Below are 18,743 nucleotides of genomic sequence, written 5' to 3'. Positions count from 1 at the left end.
TAGCAAAATTGTGCAGTGGCGGGGGGTTGACTTTTTTGTTGTTGTTGTTGTAGTTGTTGTTGACACAGAATAGGAACAGTTATTCCAGTCCTAATATCTTCCTTTTCCAGTTTTGATTAGGATAACTTCTCACTGCTAACATCCTCATCAGTTGTTTGGTTGTTTGATGGCATTATTAGATGGCACTCCTCTTGCTGTACTTCAATTTTCAGCTCTATTAACAGAGTAAAGTTGACCTGTAATGTCTGGAAAACAAAAAAATATTGAGTTTTATTCCTTTGCATATGCTATTTGGTTACTTCTTTACTTTACTTTGCATATGCTATTTGTTTGCTTCCATTTCCATTTAGGTCATTAGCCTTTGAATATGGTTGGCTCACATTTAACACAAAAAAAATTGTTTAACTTGGAAAAACTTTTCGAAAGGTCTCAGTTTTGCTGAAGAACAATGATGAGCCAATATATATGTCAATGAACTCACTGAAATATTCAGGCTGCCCTGGGTCCAGGTTCTGTACTAGCATGAAAAACATTTTGCTGTAAACAGAACTATGATAATTTACACCATGAGGAGACCTGAAGCTTTCCTTGAGGAATTACCTGCTGCTGTGAAGACACAAATTCAGACAGATCAGGTACCTGGAAGAATCCTGCTCAGTGCATTCCTAGTCCCAAAAACATGCAAATTACTGTTTTTTAAATTGGCTTTAAAACCTCCCAGACCCCAGGGGCTCAGCACTATTTCCACTCCAGTGAAGTTATGAAGCTTACTTGCACAAGCTCAGCATACCAACCAAATAGGAGCTGTGTGGGAAAGTCAGGCTTGGCCAGCATGCTGGTGAGAGCAAAATTCAACTTTCACAGATTTGGATTTAAAAGGGCTGAGAAGATGAAGACACCTAATCTTGGTGTCCTTATCTTTGTATCAGCGTAATTATATATATATATATGTATGTGTATGAGTACTGGGAAATCTTTGACTGCTAAAGAAGCCCTGAAGGGTGAGCAGAGAGGGGCAGGAAGCCTTGGGAGCAGCAGCCCTGTTAAAACTCTTTTCCCTTATTTTGCAGATTTGCCTCAATCGCCGGTGCCAGAACACGAGTGTTTTTGGGGTCCACAAATGTGCAACAAAGTGCCATGGACGTGGAGTAAGCATTATAAAAACACTGTTTTTATAATCAGTCAATAACTATTGGACAAGAATTCACTTTATGTTATAGCTTTGGGATCTATCATTGTTTGTAATCGATAAGTCAAAGTCGGTGCAGTAATTTTTCATTATGTATTTCTGTTTTTACTGTCCCTTATCTGAAATTATTTTTATTTGACAAAGAAATATCTATCAGGCAGCAATTATCTTGTCTTAAATTAAGAGTCTGTGGTACAAAGGAATGTTGTCATCTTCAAAGCAATTTTAAGTCTAACCTTTCATCATGAAGAATTCCCATTAATAGTTAAAAAAAACCCAGTTTCTCCATAGATACAAAGAAATTAAAATTTTCAAATTGAGCATTTGAAGAATTTGAATTGAGAGGCAAATGAAAAAGCATTTTCAAATGTATTAAAAGCATTCCAAAAGTATTAAAATAAAGGGAAACCTTATTGATGAGTTTCATGGCATTAAAGTGGTGCAGGATGAAAAATCTGATGATATCATTTAATAATATTAGTGTTTTGAAACCCAGTTTATATTATGATAATGTTAATTATGTCAAGTTATGCCTTATTAACCTTGATTTGCTGATGAGCTGTTTGTTTCTGTGAAAAGCTGTGGCAGCCACATTGGAAGAACCATAGAAATTCACTGTCCTCTCCTGAGAAAGAATCTGAATTTGCTTTAACCTGTTTTATCCCTCTGAATTTGACAAACTGAGCAGTGTTGATGGTGCTGCCTGTTATCATTGAGCTCAAATGAGCAGCAGCTTGGATTGGCATCTTTAAATCTGTACAGTGGAAACTCTCTGGTGCCTCCTGAGTGGCAAAAAATGACCTTATGGAATTTTAAATGAGAACTCCTGTAGTGCTTTAATTTAAAAAGAAAAAAAAAGCAAAAAGCCTAACACAGTATAATTTTAATTATCTTCTTGTCTTTGAAAAGTAAATCATTTATTTTTTAATTTTACGTTGACCACAGCCAGTCTGGGCTCTGTGAATGATATTTCATTACTCTGCAGACACAGCCAGAATAGTGTTTCTGAGAGCCTGCCAGCTGACCTGGTCAGAAAAGTGCATATTCAGAATAACCCAAACTCCTTTGAACTGACTTGTGTCTTACTGAGAAACCCATTTATGAATCTGTTCTATGGGTTCTCCATGGTAGTTGTAGATCAGAGATGATCGGGGTTAGCACAGAATAAAGGGCCATATTAACAATTAGCCTTAAGCCAAAAAACTTCATTTTAAAAACAATTTGATCATCTACAGGTGACTGTGACATCTCAGTGTTCAGTTTTAGGCCCCTCACTGCAAGAAAGACTCTGAGGGGCTGGAGCGTGTCCAGAGATGGGAACGGAGCTGGGGAAGGGTCTGGGGCACCAGGAGCAGCTGAAGGAGCTGGGAGGGTCAGCCTGGAGAAAAGGAGGCTCAGGGGGGAACTTCTGGCTCTGCAAGTCCCTGACAGGAGGGGGGAGCCGGGAGGGAAGTTGGGCTTTGCTCCCAGGGAACAAGGGACAGGACAGGGGGAAACAGCCTGAAGCTGTGCCAGTGAGGTTTAGATTGGATATTGGGGAAAATTTCTTCACCCAAAGGGCTGTCCAGCCCTGGCACAGCTGCCCAGGGCAGTGGTGGAGTCCCCATCCCTGGAGGGATTTAAAAGCTGTGAGGATGTGGCACTTGAGGACAGGGGTTAGTGGTTAATGATTGGACTCAGTGATCTTGGAGGGCTTTTCCAACCTAAACAATTCCGTGATTCTATGTATTCTGACAATTCAGCACAGAACTTTACCCTCTGTATTAACCACACAGCCGCTCCTTGGGTGGTAGCAAAAGGAAATAAGAAGCATTTGGACTGTGGGACCTCCTGAGGAAAAATCCATGACTCTACTGGCTCTGTCTGCTCCGTGCAGTGGGAACAGGCTGATGTTAGTGATGGGCTCCAGTCTTCTGGAGCTCTCTTATTCTGCAGGGGGCATTTGATAGATCAGGTCTTGCAAACTGTTTCTTAACTCAGATTAAAACCACCAGAACAGGGAGGACAGTATCTTTAGAGACAGTGCAGGTGTGATATCAAAGCTCCCTGAGGGTTTCCTCAGCTCTGATCCCAGTTTCACAACTAGTTCATCTTGGAGCAGTGGAAAAATCAGTACACAGGCTAGTTGCAAGCCCTAGGATAGGATAGGAGTGGGCTGACACAGCTTTACAGCCTCAACACCACAGGGAGACTCCTGCTCCTGTGGAGGCAGAAGAAATTTAGTTTAACAGAAGTTAGAAGGTAGATAATGCTGCTGGAAGCAAAGAAAGAATAAGATTTCAGAGGTGTCTGATTATCCTGATATTATTGATGTTGTCAGCTGGGGCAACTCCAACGATTACCTGCCAAATAAATAACATTGTTTAGGATCCCTGTTGCTCCATGCTGAGCTGCTCCATCCCACCTTAGTCATGCCAGCAGCCAGATACCAGCACAGATCTTTTCTTCTGCTAGTTTTATTCCTGTCACTGTCTGGTTACAAGCCCTTTTCATCCAGGGCTGCTCTCAGATGTTAAGGGCAATCCTTTTGATGTTCAGCCATTTGTCTTGTTTTGCAGGTCTGCAACAACAAGAAGAACTGTCACTGCGAGGCCGACTGGGCCCCCCCGTTCTGTGACAGGCCAGGCTTTGGTGGCAGCGTGGACAGTGGACCCATCAGACAGGCAGGTCAGTGCTAATCCAGGTTTTACCTGTTGTTTCCATGAGAAAGAATGGAAGTACAAAGTGTCACCTTGCAAGATCGGGAAATAAGTCAGTAAATCAAATGGCTTCGTCCAAATGCTTTGCTGCCAGCTTGGGAATTTAGGAAGCAAAGCCAAGGCAGGCTGAGAGCATCAATTTTCTTGCATAACTAAAGGCAGAATAGTCCTGGCAGAATAGTTTCTTTGCATTTCTTTTTATTTTTTTCAAGATATGTGGTCAAGTTTAGTAGCTGACTGCAGTAAGTAGGAAGTGGTATTGATTGAAGCTGAGGATGAGGAGCTGACTCCCACACTTGAGCTGATCCTGTTGCCAGGGCAGATGAACATTGCAGTACTCCTGGATTCACCTTGAGACATGCCAAGCTCTGGTGTTCTCCACTGAGTGTATCAGGATGGGAATCCCTTAGCTATGTGCCTAGTGAAGAGTGGGTATTGCAAAGACTGTAAAAGCAAAATTATTATTTTCTATAATTTGTATTTCAATTTCCCCTTGTTGGGTCTGCAGAACGTTGGTTATAGTATCTTACTTCTCTTTGGCCAACCTCAGACAGCATTATTTCTACACATTGCTGAGTTTATGGGATTTGACAATCCCATGCCAGTTTTTCCCTGGAGTGCTGTAACTTTGGTGATTCCCATAGGGATGTTTCTGATTTATGACTGAGTACGTGACAGGACAAGCAATCTATTCACATATACATATATAAACTAAAACTTGATGGAAAATAAGGTCTGTTTTCATATGAATAATACTATTCTAAACCAAAATGGATTCTCTTTTCTACATACCAGCTGCTGCAGTGAGTTGTAATACTGGATTTATGACACCATGGTCATTTCCATGACAAAGCTTCACATTATGATTTCACTATTGAAGCATTCTTTTTTTTAAATGATAGCAAAGAAACCATGGTCAGGCACCGAATAAATATCATTATTTGTGTTGAATGTTTCCTTTTAAGGTATTCTTTAAAGCATTATAGTCCTTTTTCAGCTTACCTGAAAACTAAGTCACTGGAGAAGACAAATATATATCTTTGATACTTCTAACATTTTATGCTTTGATAATTCTTTTGTGTTTTGGAAGCCAACACTTCAGTTTAACAGAAAATTGTTTTAACATTGGTTTAATATAGTGTTTTAGTTTCACCATTTTCCTCCAAAGAGAGTGCTATATTTAATAATACAGTGAATAAAAAAAATATGGAAATTTCCAGAGGAATTTTCTGCAGTTGGCACTTGGATTTTACCCAGCTGACTTGCAATAAACCAATGTGTTTGACACTGCATTTTTCTTACGAAGAAACCTTAAATATTTAACTGTTAGGTAGAGAAGGGAATTAATTTAAATTACATCCTCTTAGCTTAGTGAGGTGTTTATTATTCGGGATTTATTATTTTTATCATTAGATGACTGGATTTGATGATATTAGAGGTGTTTTCCATCCTTAAAGATTCTAGAATTCTGCAGTTTTGTAAGGTCCCCATCAAGCCCCACATCTCAGTCAGTGCTGACTGTTCCCCAGCATCCCAGTGAGTTCAGGCCAGTGGATGGGAGCCAGCTGGCTGGGAATCAGTTGGGATAAGCCAGAGCCAGTGATGATAGGTTACCAGAGCAAAGATTAAAGAAGTTTCCCCTACTGTGGGAGTGTGCATTTTTCAGGTCAGCAGTCCTGAAGAATCACAACATCCTCTCCTCCAGGCAACGATCATATCACATCAGAGCTGCCACTCACCTCTTCCTAAAAGTAAGGCTTCCTTCCAGCTGCAAGTCATCTAGGCAGGGTTCATCTCACTGTTGTGCCTCATTTAGGTCCCAGCAAGGTACTTAAAGCAGCTTAAAGCACTCTGCAAACTGGAGCAAGTCCAGCAGGCTGCAACCCCTCACTAGGCAGAGCATCCCTCTGAGAGCCGAAGGCTTTCCTTCAGCTCCTCGCTTGCCTCCACGTTTGATTCAACAGCATCTGGGCTGAGCCCCAGCTGTGCAGATTTCAGACTGTTTGCCTGGTGTTAAAGCACAATGAGACCCCTAAAATCTCTTAATAAAGGAGCTGGATCGCTGCTTGTGTCTGAGGGATGGAATATGTGAAAGTCTGAACGTTACCAAACCCCAATCTCAGCATTTCTGATCCTTTTCCCTCCCTCCCAGCCTCTGTCCCCCTCTCACCCTGGCAGCAGGAAGAAAATTCCAGTTGGCATTGCATATCCATAATCCTGATGGGTGTCAGGATCTGAACATAAGTGCAGAGAGAGAGAACACAATGAGGTATTCATGTTTAGACCTAGAGAGAAGAGGAAGAGGAGGAGAAAGAGGAAGAGAAAGAGGAAGAGAAAGAGAAAGAGAAGAGAAGAATAGTGGGAAGGGACCTACAAAGTCATATTTTAACCCATTTTCCCCCAATATTAAAGAAACAATTTTAAAACAGGCCATAATTCAAGCATCAGACTAGAAGAAATGAGTTGATTAGTCCTTAATTTACAATTTATTTACCCCACCTGTGTTGCTGGGGTGAGAAAGAAAGCCAGGCCAGGCCAGCAGGGCTGTCCTGCTCCACATCCACAACATATTTTGGTAAAGATGGATCTTGAAGGAAGCTTTTTCTGTGTGCTTTGTTGCAGATAATAAGAGTTTGACCATAGGAGTGTTGATAACCATCCTGTGCCTTATCTTTGCTGGATCAATCATGTACCTGAAAAGGAAGACTTTCATGAGATGGTTGTTTACAAGTAAGAAGACAACAATAGAGAAATTAAGGTATGATCATTTTCCCTAATTATACTTTATTAGATCTTAGGGAAAAGAACCAAAAAACACAGCAGTGTGAATATGTTAGAGAGAGCCAGCCTTGACAAAAACATTCAACAAGGATTAACAGCAACATTTTCCCTGGGTTAGTTTAATTTCATTGATAGCCAGTAAATAATGAAGGTATTGGTTTGAATATATCCCTTTCCTTTTGGGATAAAAAATTCAGCGGTGATGGAAGTATTGCCTTTATTTTCATTTGCTTGAAATAGTTTCATTACATTGTGTGGTCTTTTATCTAAACTCATTGGAATGAGATGAAACTTTTATATTTGAGGTCATTACTGTTTAAATGTTAGATTCATTAGAATAGTCTCGTGGGTGTTACAAAGCTGCATTTCCACAGATTGCAGAAGCTAATTTAACAGACTACTGGTTTCCAAAAAATCAATATTTATTTTTATTCTTGCAGGAGCACTAGACAATTTTTACTTTCCTTGTTTACCATAACAAGTCAGAAAGTCCTTGCAAAATCTCATTGTGAAAAGAAGCTACTGTTTAAAAAAATATAGGTGTTATAAAACAGAATGTTGGGTTCAACAAATAAGTGTTTGTATTGCAGGTCTGTGAGTCCAGCAAGACCTTCCAGTTCATCTGAGCCTAATCATGTACATACCACAGCTATTAGTAAAAATCTCACCACGAAGCCACAAAATACAACCATACAAAAAGTGAGTCCCTAAATAATTTTAAAAAAGCCGAGGAGGGAAGGGGGTGGGGCAGGAATATATATTTTGTATCTCATTTAACTTCTTTAATATAATAAAATTATTACATGGACTTAATATCATGTAGAGCTAACAGTAATAAAATGGGAGAAGATGTGGGCTTCAAAATTCATTTATGGCTTCCAAGTTTAAGACCAGTGCAAGTGCAGGCAAGGAACAGCTTTGTGTCCAGGACAGAGTCAGTTCTTACATCAGAACATCTGGATGGGGGAGGGTTAGTGGTTGAATAGGACTCTGGAAGCCGTTAATTGCTTCTCTGGTTGCAGAAATATTAAAGATGGACAAAAACAGACTAGAAGAGAACAGCTAGGAAATAACATGAATTTTAAAGTAGCAATAGGCCAGGCTGGACGGGGCTTGGAGCAACCTGGTCTGGTGGGAGGTGTCCCTGTCCGTGGCAGGGGGTGGAATGAGATGAGCTTTAAGGTCGCTTCCAACCCAAACTGTTCCATGATTCTATGTCAGCTCTTGAAGTTTATAACTTTTGTTTGGATGTTTTTCCACAGAGAGATGGTCCCAGACGGCCTCTGCCCTATCAGATCATCGACATCAGCAACCCTGTGAAGACACACGATTTGCCACAACTAAAAACACCACAGAGAGTCCTACCACCCCTTCGCCAGCTGCCAGGCCACCAAGCTGGGCCTGAAAGACCCTTGCCAGCCAACCCTTCACTGAGGTTCTCCCAGGTAAGCACTGTTTTTCTTCTGTTTAGTATTTACTGTGTGAGTATCTGCATGTGGTGAGGAGAAGTGAAGTGTTTACTCATCTTTCATGATGCCCTTTTCCCACAGTATTTCCTTTATGCTTTGTAGGAGTTTAGAAATGAGGTGTAGATATGTTTCTTTATGGCTGGGGTTGTGGGCTTAAAATTTAGAATCCTGAACTCTCTTTTCACCACTCCAAAGATACAACAATGCAAGCAATCTCCATATTACAGGGAAATGCAGGCTCATCTCCCCAGCTGCCCAACCAGAGGGGAAACTGTACAGTTTGTTAGCAAGGTGCCAAATACAGTTGACAGAGTTTAGGAAGGCAGGTTGCAGATGTGATGTGCAAGAGCAAGAGGTGTACTAGCTTGGTGTGCTTCTGCTCTGCCAAGGGGCACATGAACTGCATTCTGTTTTCCCAGAGCACAGATCTGAAGAGAAGGCTGATAATTACCCTCACTCTTTCATGCAGACACTCCTTTCATTGCAGTGTTTAAATAGAGATGGGAATCCTTTTTTTTTTTATTTTTAAATTGAGTAAGATGCATCTGAGGGCGGCAGTCAGGGGACATGAAGTTGTCTGTGCAGTTGTCTACATTAAATAGTCCCTTTTCTTGTCAATGGCTGCTCTCTTTTGGTCACATTTGTAGCGTGACTGTTTCCTAGCAAAGGAACCAGGCACCCAGCAATTTCTGTTTTGTAGACATCGTGCTATTCTGGATATGGTACAAGGTTAAAATGAAGTGAATGTTGTTAACACCAGGCTATCTCCTGTGAGCTGCTCTGAGACACTTTCCCAGTGATTGATGGGAGGATTTGGCTGTGAGATTCAGTGCTGAAGTGATTTGAAAAGTGGTTGGAAAAATAACAGAGAAACAAACAGGGGTAAGACAGGTTGCCCAGAGAAGCTGTGGCTACCCTGTCCCTGGAAGGCATGGTTGGATGGGGCTTGGAGCAGCCTGGGCTAGTGGAAGGTGTCCCTGCCTATGGCAGGGAGTTGGAATCAGATGGGCTTTTAGATCTCTCCCAATTCAAACCACTCTGTGATTCTATGAGGCAGCACTGAGCTCCATGGCAGGCTGCTTACATATTGAGACAGCAAATAAAATGTATCTAGTTTTGATTTTCTCTAAATCTGGATATTTATTCACTCCAGTTAGACCAAGTTTTACAACTGTGGCCAGTTTATTAATTCCTTTCAAAGTATTTAAACTTTTTTTCTTTCTCTTGTCCATCCTGCTAGCCCTTTCCCTTTTCAGGGGAATGGGAAATACTGATTCTTTCTAAAATCAATTTTATAGGAAATCTGAAATAGTATTGGTTTCTCTTACTTGTCTTTAGCTCCAATGGTTCATGTTCTTACCTCTTTAACATTCTCCATAATCTCAACATTGTCAGAAACAGCTACTTTTTATATCAGAGGGGACTGTAGGAGGAGAAAATCTTTTATTCTGAGGTGAACGATTTTACTCCTTCAAATCCTGGAAGAAGTAAATTAGCTTAAGAATAGCTTTGGATAATATCTATAGATACTAATGAATGCATTGCTTCAGCACTCTCTTGGAAGCACATCCACCAGGTCATCGAGAGGAAGCACTTTAAAAATCATTGCTATATTCATAATGTCCTCCAGATGCTCAGTTCTGAGGGATGGTGCTGAAGAGGAGCATCCAAAAACCCATTCACAGCTTCTATGGCTCCACAGCTGCCTCCTCCTGCTTCTCCCTTCCGAGAGGTGCATTTAAACATGAGCTGCTTCCTTGTGCCTCTGGGCTTGGAGCAGTGGAGAGCTGAGGCACCACATCCTCAGTAGACTCCAAGACAACTCTTTTCCCCTCTACTGGTTGAGACAGAAATTAGTGAATTTTAAAATTACTGTTTTGATATAACATTTCCTTTCAGATGTAATTAAAATAGTTAAAAGACGCCACAAAAAAACCCAAACAAACAAAACCCCAAAAATTCTTTAGCAAATGAGCTGTTGCCAAGTTTCATGTTTAACAAACTTTGGACTGATAAACAGCTTTTTCTTCTTTTAGATTCTCTTGCAAGGCAGATATACTTCATTTACAGGCTGGATTCACAGTCAATATAAATCAACACAGCACCACTGAAGGTGCAGGTTTATCCTAACCATGGGTTCAGTCCAGGCCTTGGATTTGGTCTCTTCCTCTTGGTTTTGTTACTCTTAGCATTCTGTTGTTGCCTCTGATACCATCATCATCTCCTTACCAAAATATATCTCATATTTTACAGCTCACCCCTAATTGCAGGAAATACAGCTTTGTGTTTTTACTTTTCCTTCAGTAAAACTGAGCTGGGCTCAGCTTCTGCTCCTTCTGCCACAGTCACCCCTGGGAATAGCTCTCCTGTGACACCTCAGCCTGGCTTTAGGCACTGAGGGCTTACATAAATTAAGTTCCCATCTAAACAGATTGAGGAATACCCCCCTTCTCACCCACTGCATGTCAGGCAAGAACATTCTTCCAGTTGCTTATTTAAAAATCAGCGAAAAGAAGAATAGAAATTTCATGCACCTGATGTCTTTGTAGCTGCTCAATATGAAAATTACCTTTTTCATGGCAATATTTAAAACAACACTTCCCCAAAAACAGAGACTGAGTGCATGACATGTCAAGTTCTCAGTATAAGACTGGATAAAGAAATCCATCCCCAAACTCTTTGTATTGAAGGGTTGAAGCTCTGTTGGGGGGAGATGGGCTTGGAGAAAGGAGAGAGGTGGAGTAGGGAAGCACAGCCATGGTCCTGAAAGGCTCCAGCAGGTTCCCACACATGTTAACATACAAAGCTGTATGAGTTTGGATTCTCCTGTGGCACAAAAAGAATATAAAAGACCCTCCTGTACCCACTCAAGTATTAGTAACAGTTATGCAGAGAGTCAAAAAGAAGATGGACATTACACGCAATTTAAAATGTACTTTATAGCAAATTTGAAATGACCTGTATATGAGATTTATTGAGCTCACGTGTTTTCTTCCTTATGAAAATGCCTATGGATAGTCAACCTGCATTTCCTTCTTGAAACAGCAAACATTTGCCAAGAAAAGTAAGAAAAAAAAGGGATGCTCAAAACAAATAATGAAGAGTACTTTATTCATGAGCCATTGGTGCTCTGATCGCTTGTTTTGATTACATTTTGCAGGGGATCTTTAACTAGATTATGCTTGTAAGCTCTGCCTATTTCCTTTTGGTTAATTTTACTAATGATAATTATGGCAAACTAAAAATAAAGAATAAAATTCCTTGGAAAAAGCGCAGCTATGCAGCTCAAATAGTGGAAAGATCTGAAGAGAGTTTGGGGATATATTGGAGAGTTTTTGTGTGCCCTGAGTGAGCCACTTAATCTGTCCCAGCTCTTCATAATAAAGACCACAAATAGACATGTTACCATGTTTGCAGGGCTTCAAGGACCACCCAGAAGAGTCATCTGACAGCAGATGACTTCTGTTCTTTATTAATGAAGCCTTTAATTCCACAGAATGAAAGCACAGCAGCATCTCTAAAAAAAAAAAAATTCCACAGATGCTACCAATCCAAACCAGACTGGAGTAGTTTGTTTTTCTGGTCATCTGAATTTCCATTTTAAAGTGATTTCTAGTATTTCCATCTTTTTATACAACTACTTTTACAAAGTTATATATTTAATTTTTGTTGTTTTCTTTTACCACCAATTAATCATTGACCCCAGGAGAGAGGCACCCCGTATTTCTAGAGTAAAGAATCAAAAGAAACAAAATCATTAAAATATATTAATAAACATTTGTTTTAAAACATAAGTGCCCACTTATTAAAAATAAGTCATGGTTTACTCATTTAAAGATATATAGTCACAGCTGCCTCAAAATAATCTTCAGTTGAGGTTCATTTGGACAGTGGGGGTGAGGCACTGTGAGGGTGGGGAGGCCCTGGCACAGGTTGCCCAGAGAAGCTGTGGCTGCCCCATCCCTGGAAGTGTCCAAGGCCAGGCTGGATGGGGCTTGGAGCAACCCAGGCTAGTGGAAGGTGTCCTTGATGATGATCTTTAAGGTCGCTTCCAACCCAAACCAGTCTGTTACTCTCTGAGTTTGTCTCAGTTGTTGCTGTGTGAAGGGTGTTCTGTCAGTTCTGAGAACTAACATGACTTTTTTTTTTATAACAGGACCTCCCCAAGCCCAGCCCTCCTCGGAAGCCTCTCCCAGCAGACCCTCTGACCAGAGCACGCAGCTCCTGCACAGCTGGGCCTGGACACACAAAGGCTCTGCCTCAAGTCACTCCTGCAAGGTCAGTCCTCCTCATGAATACCTTGATTTACAGCACTTCATTCAAAGACATGTCTAAAATGTCTTGAGTAATTATTGCTCAGAGCCACACAGCAACCATTTTCTGTTTGCTTATACAAAAGCATGTTGTTCCCACCGGGAGTGCGGCAGCACAGTTGCTCTGACCTCCATAAATATGAGAATTTATACCACCTGTGAGGGTTTAACTGTAAGCACCCAACTGTATGTTAATAAAAACTCACCAATAAATACAATAACTCCCCAAAAAGTCCTTTTCAGACCCTGGACAGAATTCCACTGAGAACTGAACGCTGCTAAGATCAACCACCAACAGAAGCAATTTCCTGTTCACACATTTCCAATCTCTATCATCTGAAAATAATATCCAAAATGTTCAGAAAGCACACAAATTGTACACTTAAAAAATATAAACTATGGTGAAAAAAAAAATCAGGAAGTAGAATAACTATAAGCATATTCAATGGTGTTTTCTTCCCCAATATTCTTCACTTTCATTTGAATAAAGTGAGCCCCAAGGAAGATAAAAGAGGTGTTTTAAGCTACAGGAATTCTACTTAATTAGAAACATTAAAAATAGAATCAATACAGTTTCCTAATATTTCTAGCAAAAAGACTGCAAGAAGGGACTTTGATTCCAAACTCCTGGCTGTCCATTCCAGTAAGATATTCTGAAAGTGATACCATTTTAAGCTGACTACTACAACTTTTGGAAACCAACTGGTATTCTACAACATCAAGTAGCATTTTTGAACAGGTATAAAATTGATGAGCACCCAAAGAAATAAAGAGTTTAAGTAACATAATTTGCTATTTTCTTTCTTTCCAACAGACCTGCTCCCAGACATCCACCACAGGTATCCAGGTCCAGCAACGCTGTGGATGTGAAGTGACTGGAAAACCTGACACCTTTGTTTTAAAAAGTGAAGACAGACGTTTGCACTATCTTTCAACTCCAGCTGGAGTTCATTTCTATGACAATACTTAGAATTTTTAATGTTTAAAACAGCATTATTTTTAAGAATTCTGAGCTACTGCCTTTGGTGCTGTGCTGTGCTATGGTGCTCTGTATACTTGCTCAGGTACTTGTAAATTATTAATTTATGTTGAATATTTATTACAGTGCAGTGCACTGTAATAGATATTTTTACCATAGCTGAGTTTTCCTAAGAAGGAAGCCTTTTTTTGTAATATTTCACTGAACTTGAATAATTCTGCTCTATTGGTCCTATGTAGGTTTTTTAGTTTTGGTCTATTCTTTGAGGAGTGTTGATACTCACAGATAAATCAAATGTGTAACCAACTCAATCTCAGTGATTCAGAACAAACTTTGGAATAAATACGTCAGGGTACAAAGGAAAAATCTGTCCTGGAACACAGTGAAACGCCTGATATCTGCACAAAGAGGTGTAAGATGTACTTAGCCAAAGGATCACTCTGTACTGTAATTTCATGTTACTGTTTGAAACCGTGAAGAAATCTGTGCTGAAAGAGAATGTATTCACAAGTTCTCTCACTGAAAAAGTACTGTATATCAGAAAACTGTATTTTTTTTAACCTCATTTTCCTCAAACACGACATGGTTAGTACATATTAATGCAGATATCAGGCCTCCCACTGTCATCTCCTTTCTGATGCTTTGCTGATTCAGTTCAACCATCTCTGTTGCATCACTGTCCTGATCAGACTGACAGCACATTACAGGCATGGGGGGAAGCCAAGCATTACAAAGAATTACATTTTAAGACTCAACTATTATACTTATTTCTTTTGCCTCACCGCTCTGCTTATCAACTGTATTTTGCATATTTACTACTGTTTTGTATTTAACTTCTACAGTGTTGCTCTGGGTTTCTTAATTCTTGAATCAAAATGTGTATTTTGGTTATCCTAAGACATGGAAGAAAATAATTCATCTCTACTTTGTTGGCAGCATTACAGCTGATCTCTTCTGTACCTTCTCAGTAGCACTGCTGAACACAGTTGTTTCACCTATGTTGGGACAACAGCAATTTTCAAATATCAGTTGAAACAGAGGGAGAAGGAATTATTACCTTATATAGGTTGGTTTCCTCATTGCTTGTAGTTTTTGTTTCTTTAAGCAAAAATAAAAGCATTGACAGAAACTTGTATCTCCATTCAGTAAGTGTAATTGTATTTCATTTTCCCAGTTATTCCCCACTGCAGCAACATAACCCTCATGTTTATTGAGAAACTAAACAAGCCAAAATAAACCCCAGCTTAGTTTGTTGCTGAATAACAAGGGAAATGCTTCACAAAAGTGTTTCAATTCTTAAAAGCAACTCTTAACAGCAACAAGGAGGCTTTATGCATAGAGAATCACCAGGACAGGAGGATGCAAACATCCCAGGATCAGCAACGCAGGTGAAACCAAAAGGATGCTTTTTATATACTTTTTTTGGATTTAAAACACTAAATTCTTCTTTATATCTAAAGTGGGGGAGTGAAGCAGCCACATGATCTCAGTTTGCCCAGTTGAATACTCCCATTTTTAGAAGAACAAGTCAACCTTTGCTACCTGCTGAAAACCATAATATGAAACTGTGAGGAGTGAAAGGAGGTGGTGAAATTAAAACTAAAAGTTTGTATTATCAGCATCAGAAGTTCTAACATTTGAATTTGATGGCAGCCACTTAAGTAAGACTTAGCACGTGCATAAATTTCAACATGACTCACCTGGGCAATCTTACAAGTTTAGAAAATAAAAATATCCATGCAAGGCACCCTGTCCCTGTCATGCAAGCAGCCATCTCATCAACACTGAGTCATGTGTTAAATTTATTAACACTTCTCTAAAACAAGCAGCTGAAACACAGGTATCCAGTGAAGAGGAATTTCATCTTCCAGTTAAAAGCACATGACTATAAGAATGTTTTATCTACCAGAGTTCTTATCTAATCTTAGACACAGCTAAACCTAAAGATTTCTAGTGGTTGGAAAAAAAAAATCCTAATTCCTTATCTGAAACAAGGGTAGCAAAATTCAAACATCCTGTAAAAATGAGCATTACTTGACACCAACAAAAAGTACTTACTGGCCTATTACAGTCTGATTTATTTCCTGGCAAAACAGACCTGCAGGTGCAATGTATAGGACAGCCAGATAACCTGGAATCCTTCCAATTAGCACCATATGCATATATATTTATACATATCAGGATGAAAACCACTACCAGCAGAAAAGGATGTGCAGCTTGGGGTGGGGCGGATGATGAAGGATACATGACACAGGTTGGCTGACACCAAACAAACCATCAAGTGCCTCTTCTGTTTTGGAGAGTTTTATGAGTAGCAGTATGAGTAGGTGATGGGTTTTGCACCAAATGATTGTCTTTATTATTAGACATGCAGATGTCATGTAAAATTCCACTGATGAATGGTTTTACGTTCTTAAGGGCAGTTTAAGCAAACAAATTAGGGTGGGATACACCAGGATGTGAAATTCTACCTGTGCTACTCATTGTGTGGATCTGTAGTATCTGTGTCAGCACAGGCTTTCAGTCCTGTCATAATAAATTCCTCTACCTCCATGCTCAGCAAACTTCTAAAATCACCTTTAATAATTAAGATACATCAACCTTTAAACCCTCAGTATTTTATAGTGCTCAATTTACCTTCGTGGGAGAGACATTTTATGCTGATTCTTCCTTTCTTTCTTCTTCCACACACATATTCCAGCCTCCTACCTTGGGAACTGCTACAACCAAGCTCCTTTTCCAGAGGCAAGGCAGGAACAGAGTGTGCTCTCCCTAAAGCACTGCTGCCATTATGCTAGTCAATAGAACAGGAAGTACAAAACACCAAAGAAAAGGAATAAATAAGCAGCAAACAAAAAGAAAATTGCACATTTACAATCTTTCTCCTCATCAAATCACTTGGGTTTAGTATTCCTAGATTGTTTTTAAAAGCTAACAATTATGAGAGTAGCAAGATTTTTTTTTTTTTTAATTTCATGGAATATTTTAAAAGCCTTTTCAAAAGCTCAGAGAAGAAAGAGATACAGAGCTTTTTCCCTTCATTTCAATTCTGATTTTTCTGACCATTTCAGTACACAATATTCTCTTGTATTAACTTCTGATCAAATAACAGCCTTTTTTAATTTAACTATAAATTACCATGTAAGTTCATTCTTTATCTGTCTTCCAAGCATTCCACAAAATATAATTTTCTAAACTCAGCAATGCTAAAACTCACCATGCACAGAGACCATCCTTCCATATAACCATACCATATGTTGCCAAAACTTAAAAGATGCCCAATAAATTACAGGCAACTGTAATTATGTTGTCATATAATATTTATAAGAGAGAGAAATTAAAAGCCTGACAGGAGGGTGCAGCCAGGTGGGGGTCAGGCTCTTCTCCCAGGGAACAAGTGACAGGACAAGAGGAAACAGCTTCAGGTTGGACCAGGAGAGATTTAGGTTGGATATTGGGAAAGAATTCTTCCCTGAAAGAAGGAATTAGAGGTGGTTTTTTTGCCAACACAGAAGGTTTTAAGTTACATGTGCACTTCTAGTAGGATCTTCCAGCAAATAGAGTCTGGTAAATCCAACACCAAATCTGCTCATTCTCAAGTTCTATGTCTCAATAAATGTATTACTAATTATATTTGGTGTTTAGCCTATGTAATTACCCAAATGGTTACTTACCTAAATTTCTAACTCTACCAAAGTTGCCTAACAAGAAATACAACTTGCAAAGAGGGAAGGGCATCTTTCTGCATGTACATCCTCCCTGCTCCAAGAACATGTAGCAAAACCTAAAAATTCTGTCCCATAGATTGCCTTTTTCTGTGCCTTTCATTGGCATGTCACTGATGGTTCTATCTGTAGGTATTTCCAGGATATTTTCCTTCTATTAAACAGAATTGGAAAAGGAGAAGCTTGATAAATCAAAGGAGTATAATTAAACCAGGAAAAGCATCTCACCGAGGAAAAAAGCCATTAGCTGCACTGGCTCTCCTGCAAACTGAAAGCACCAAAAGCTGAGCACAGAGAGGGTGTAGTAAACCCAGAGTATGAAGTGAGTGCCATTAAGCAGAAAGTCTCACACAGCAGCTCTGTGGGAGGGATTACAGAGCAGAAATTCAGCACTACAGAAGTCTCTCCCCTGCCTCTCCATGGGCCAGAAGTGGCTTTGGGCAAGTGCACTCCACAGGTCACTTCAAGATTTTAAGTGACTGGCACTGAATGGCCTTGCATTAGCTACAGTCCCACATGCCAGCAAATTTATAAAGCTCCCACTTCTCTGCCCTGCAGGTTTGGGCAAATTTGCAAGAGCAGGGGAGTCATTACCTGCAGACCCTTTGCTCTGCAGAAAATGTAAGCAATATATACTTACTGCTACCTTTATTTTACCTTCTTTGTGTGTGAATGACCCTGTGGGGAGAAAATAAATGCCTGGTTATGCAGTATATTAGGTTATGCTTGATTTGGAGGACAGGACTGATTTGGGGTGTTGTTGTTTTTTGTTTGTTTTTAAAGCAGCTTTAATTTTGCATTTCTCAATGCTTGACTTTGCAATCTTGATGTTAGTTGATATAAGACATCTAAGACTACTTTTTTAAATACCTAAACCACAGAAATTATACCTTATGGCATAGAACCACAGAATGGTTTGGGTTGGAAGGGACCTAAAAGATCACCTAGTTCCACCTCCCTGCCACTACCCCAGATTGCTCCAAGTCTCATATAACCTGGCCTGCCATCCCAGACTCTTTTCCACCTTTTTTTTGTAATCCCCAGCAGCAATAATGGGCTTACAGAAGCAGCAGTGGGTAGAAGAGGAAGCATTTATTTGATGATCAGCGTCCCAGAGGATTGCTGCAAACAGACCACTGAATCCTGATTTTTGTCCCCATCACAGCCAGACTGACTTTTTCATCTCCCTCCTGACCTCCAGGCCCCAGTCCCAGCCTCTTTGCCTGCCTTTCCCAGTTTTCAGGCAGAAGTCTCTCAGTTCCTGGTCTCACTCCCATCCTCCTGACTTGTTTCCTCCCATTTCCTACCCTGGTAAAATCACCCCCCTTTGTCCACCTCCAGGTTTCTCTGAACACTTCCTAAACTGCTCCAGTTTGAAGTCTGCATCACATAAAGAAGAATTAAAAGAAAACTGGGCTCCACAACACGTTGTGCTTCTTTGGAAGGTTTTGGTTGCTGTTTCTAAAATGCTGAGTTAACAGCCTTCCTTGCAGAGGCTACCCCAAAGCAGAGGGAATGTGAGAAATATTTTCTGCTTTAAAAATTACTCAAACAAAAGGAACAGATGAAAACATAGCCTAGAAAAATG

The 18,743-nt window shown here is 40.0% G+C and overlaps 1 protein-coding gene across 2 annotated transcripts in view; it reads left to right on the top strand.

Moving 5' to 3' along the window:
- The window catches only part of ADAM12 (ADAM metallopeptidase domain 12), a 181,647-nt gene extending 167,063 nt beyond the window's left edge, over positions 1-14,584 (top strand). Inside the window, exons 17-23 of one of the 2 annotated variants that reach the window (XM_051801072.1) lie at positions 1,071-1,148; positions 3,748-3,856; positions 6,511-6,646; positions 7,260-7,368; positions 7,932-8,114; positions 12,295-12,416; positions 13,266-14,584. In XM_051801072.1, coding sequence (XP_051657032.1) covers positions 1,071-1,148; positions 3,748-3,856; positions 6,511-6,646; positions 7,260-7,368; positions 7,932-8,114; positions 12,295-12,416; positions 13,266-13,326 — 798 coding nt within the window. In that variant the 3' untranslated portion in view covers positions 13,327-14,584. Of the gene's footprint in view, positions 1-1,070; positions 1,149-3,747; positions 3,857-6,510; positions 6,647-7,259; positions 7,369-7,931; positions 8,115-12,294; positions 12,484-13,265 lie in introns of those variants that run through there. The other variant, XM_051801071.1, reaches the window with a different exon arrangement.
- The last annotated feature ends 4,159 nt before the right edge of the window (positions 14,585-18,743 follow it).

This window comes from Manacus candei, unplaced genomic scaffold (genome assembly GCF_025592945.1).
Source record: "Manacus candei isolate 608988 ecotype Guabito, Panama unplaced genomic scaffold, ASM2559294v1 h1tg000050l, whole genome shotgun sequence".
Classification (NCBI taxonomy): domain Eukaryota; kingdom Metazoa; phylum Chordata; class Aves; order Passeriformes; family Pipridae; genus Manacus; species Manacus candei.
The sequence above is the reverse complement of the archived record's forward strand: the minus strand, read 5'-3'. Positions and strand labels throughout refer to the sequence as shown.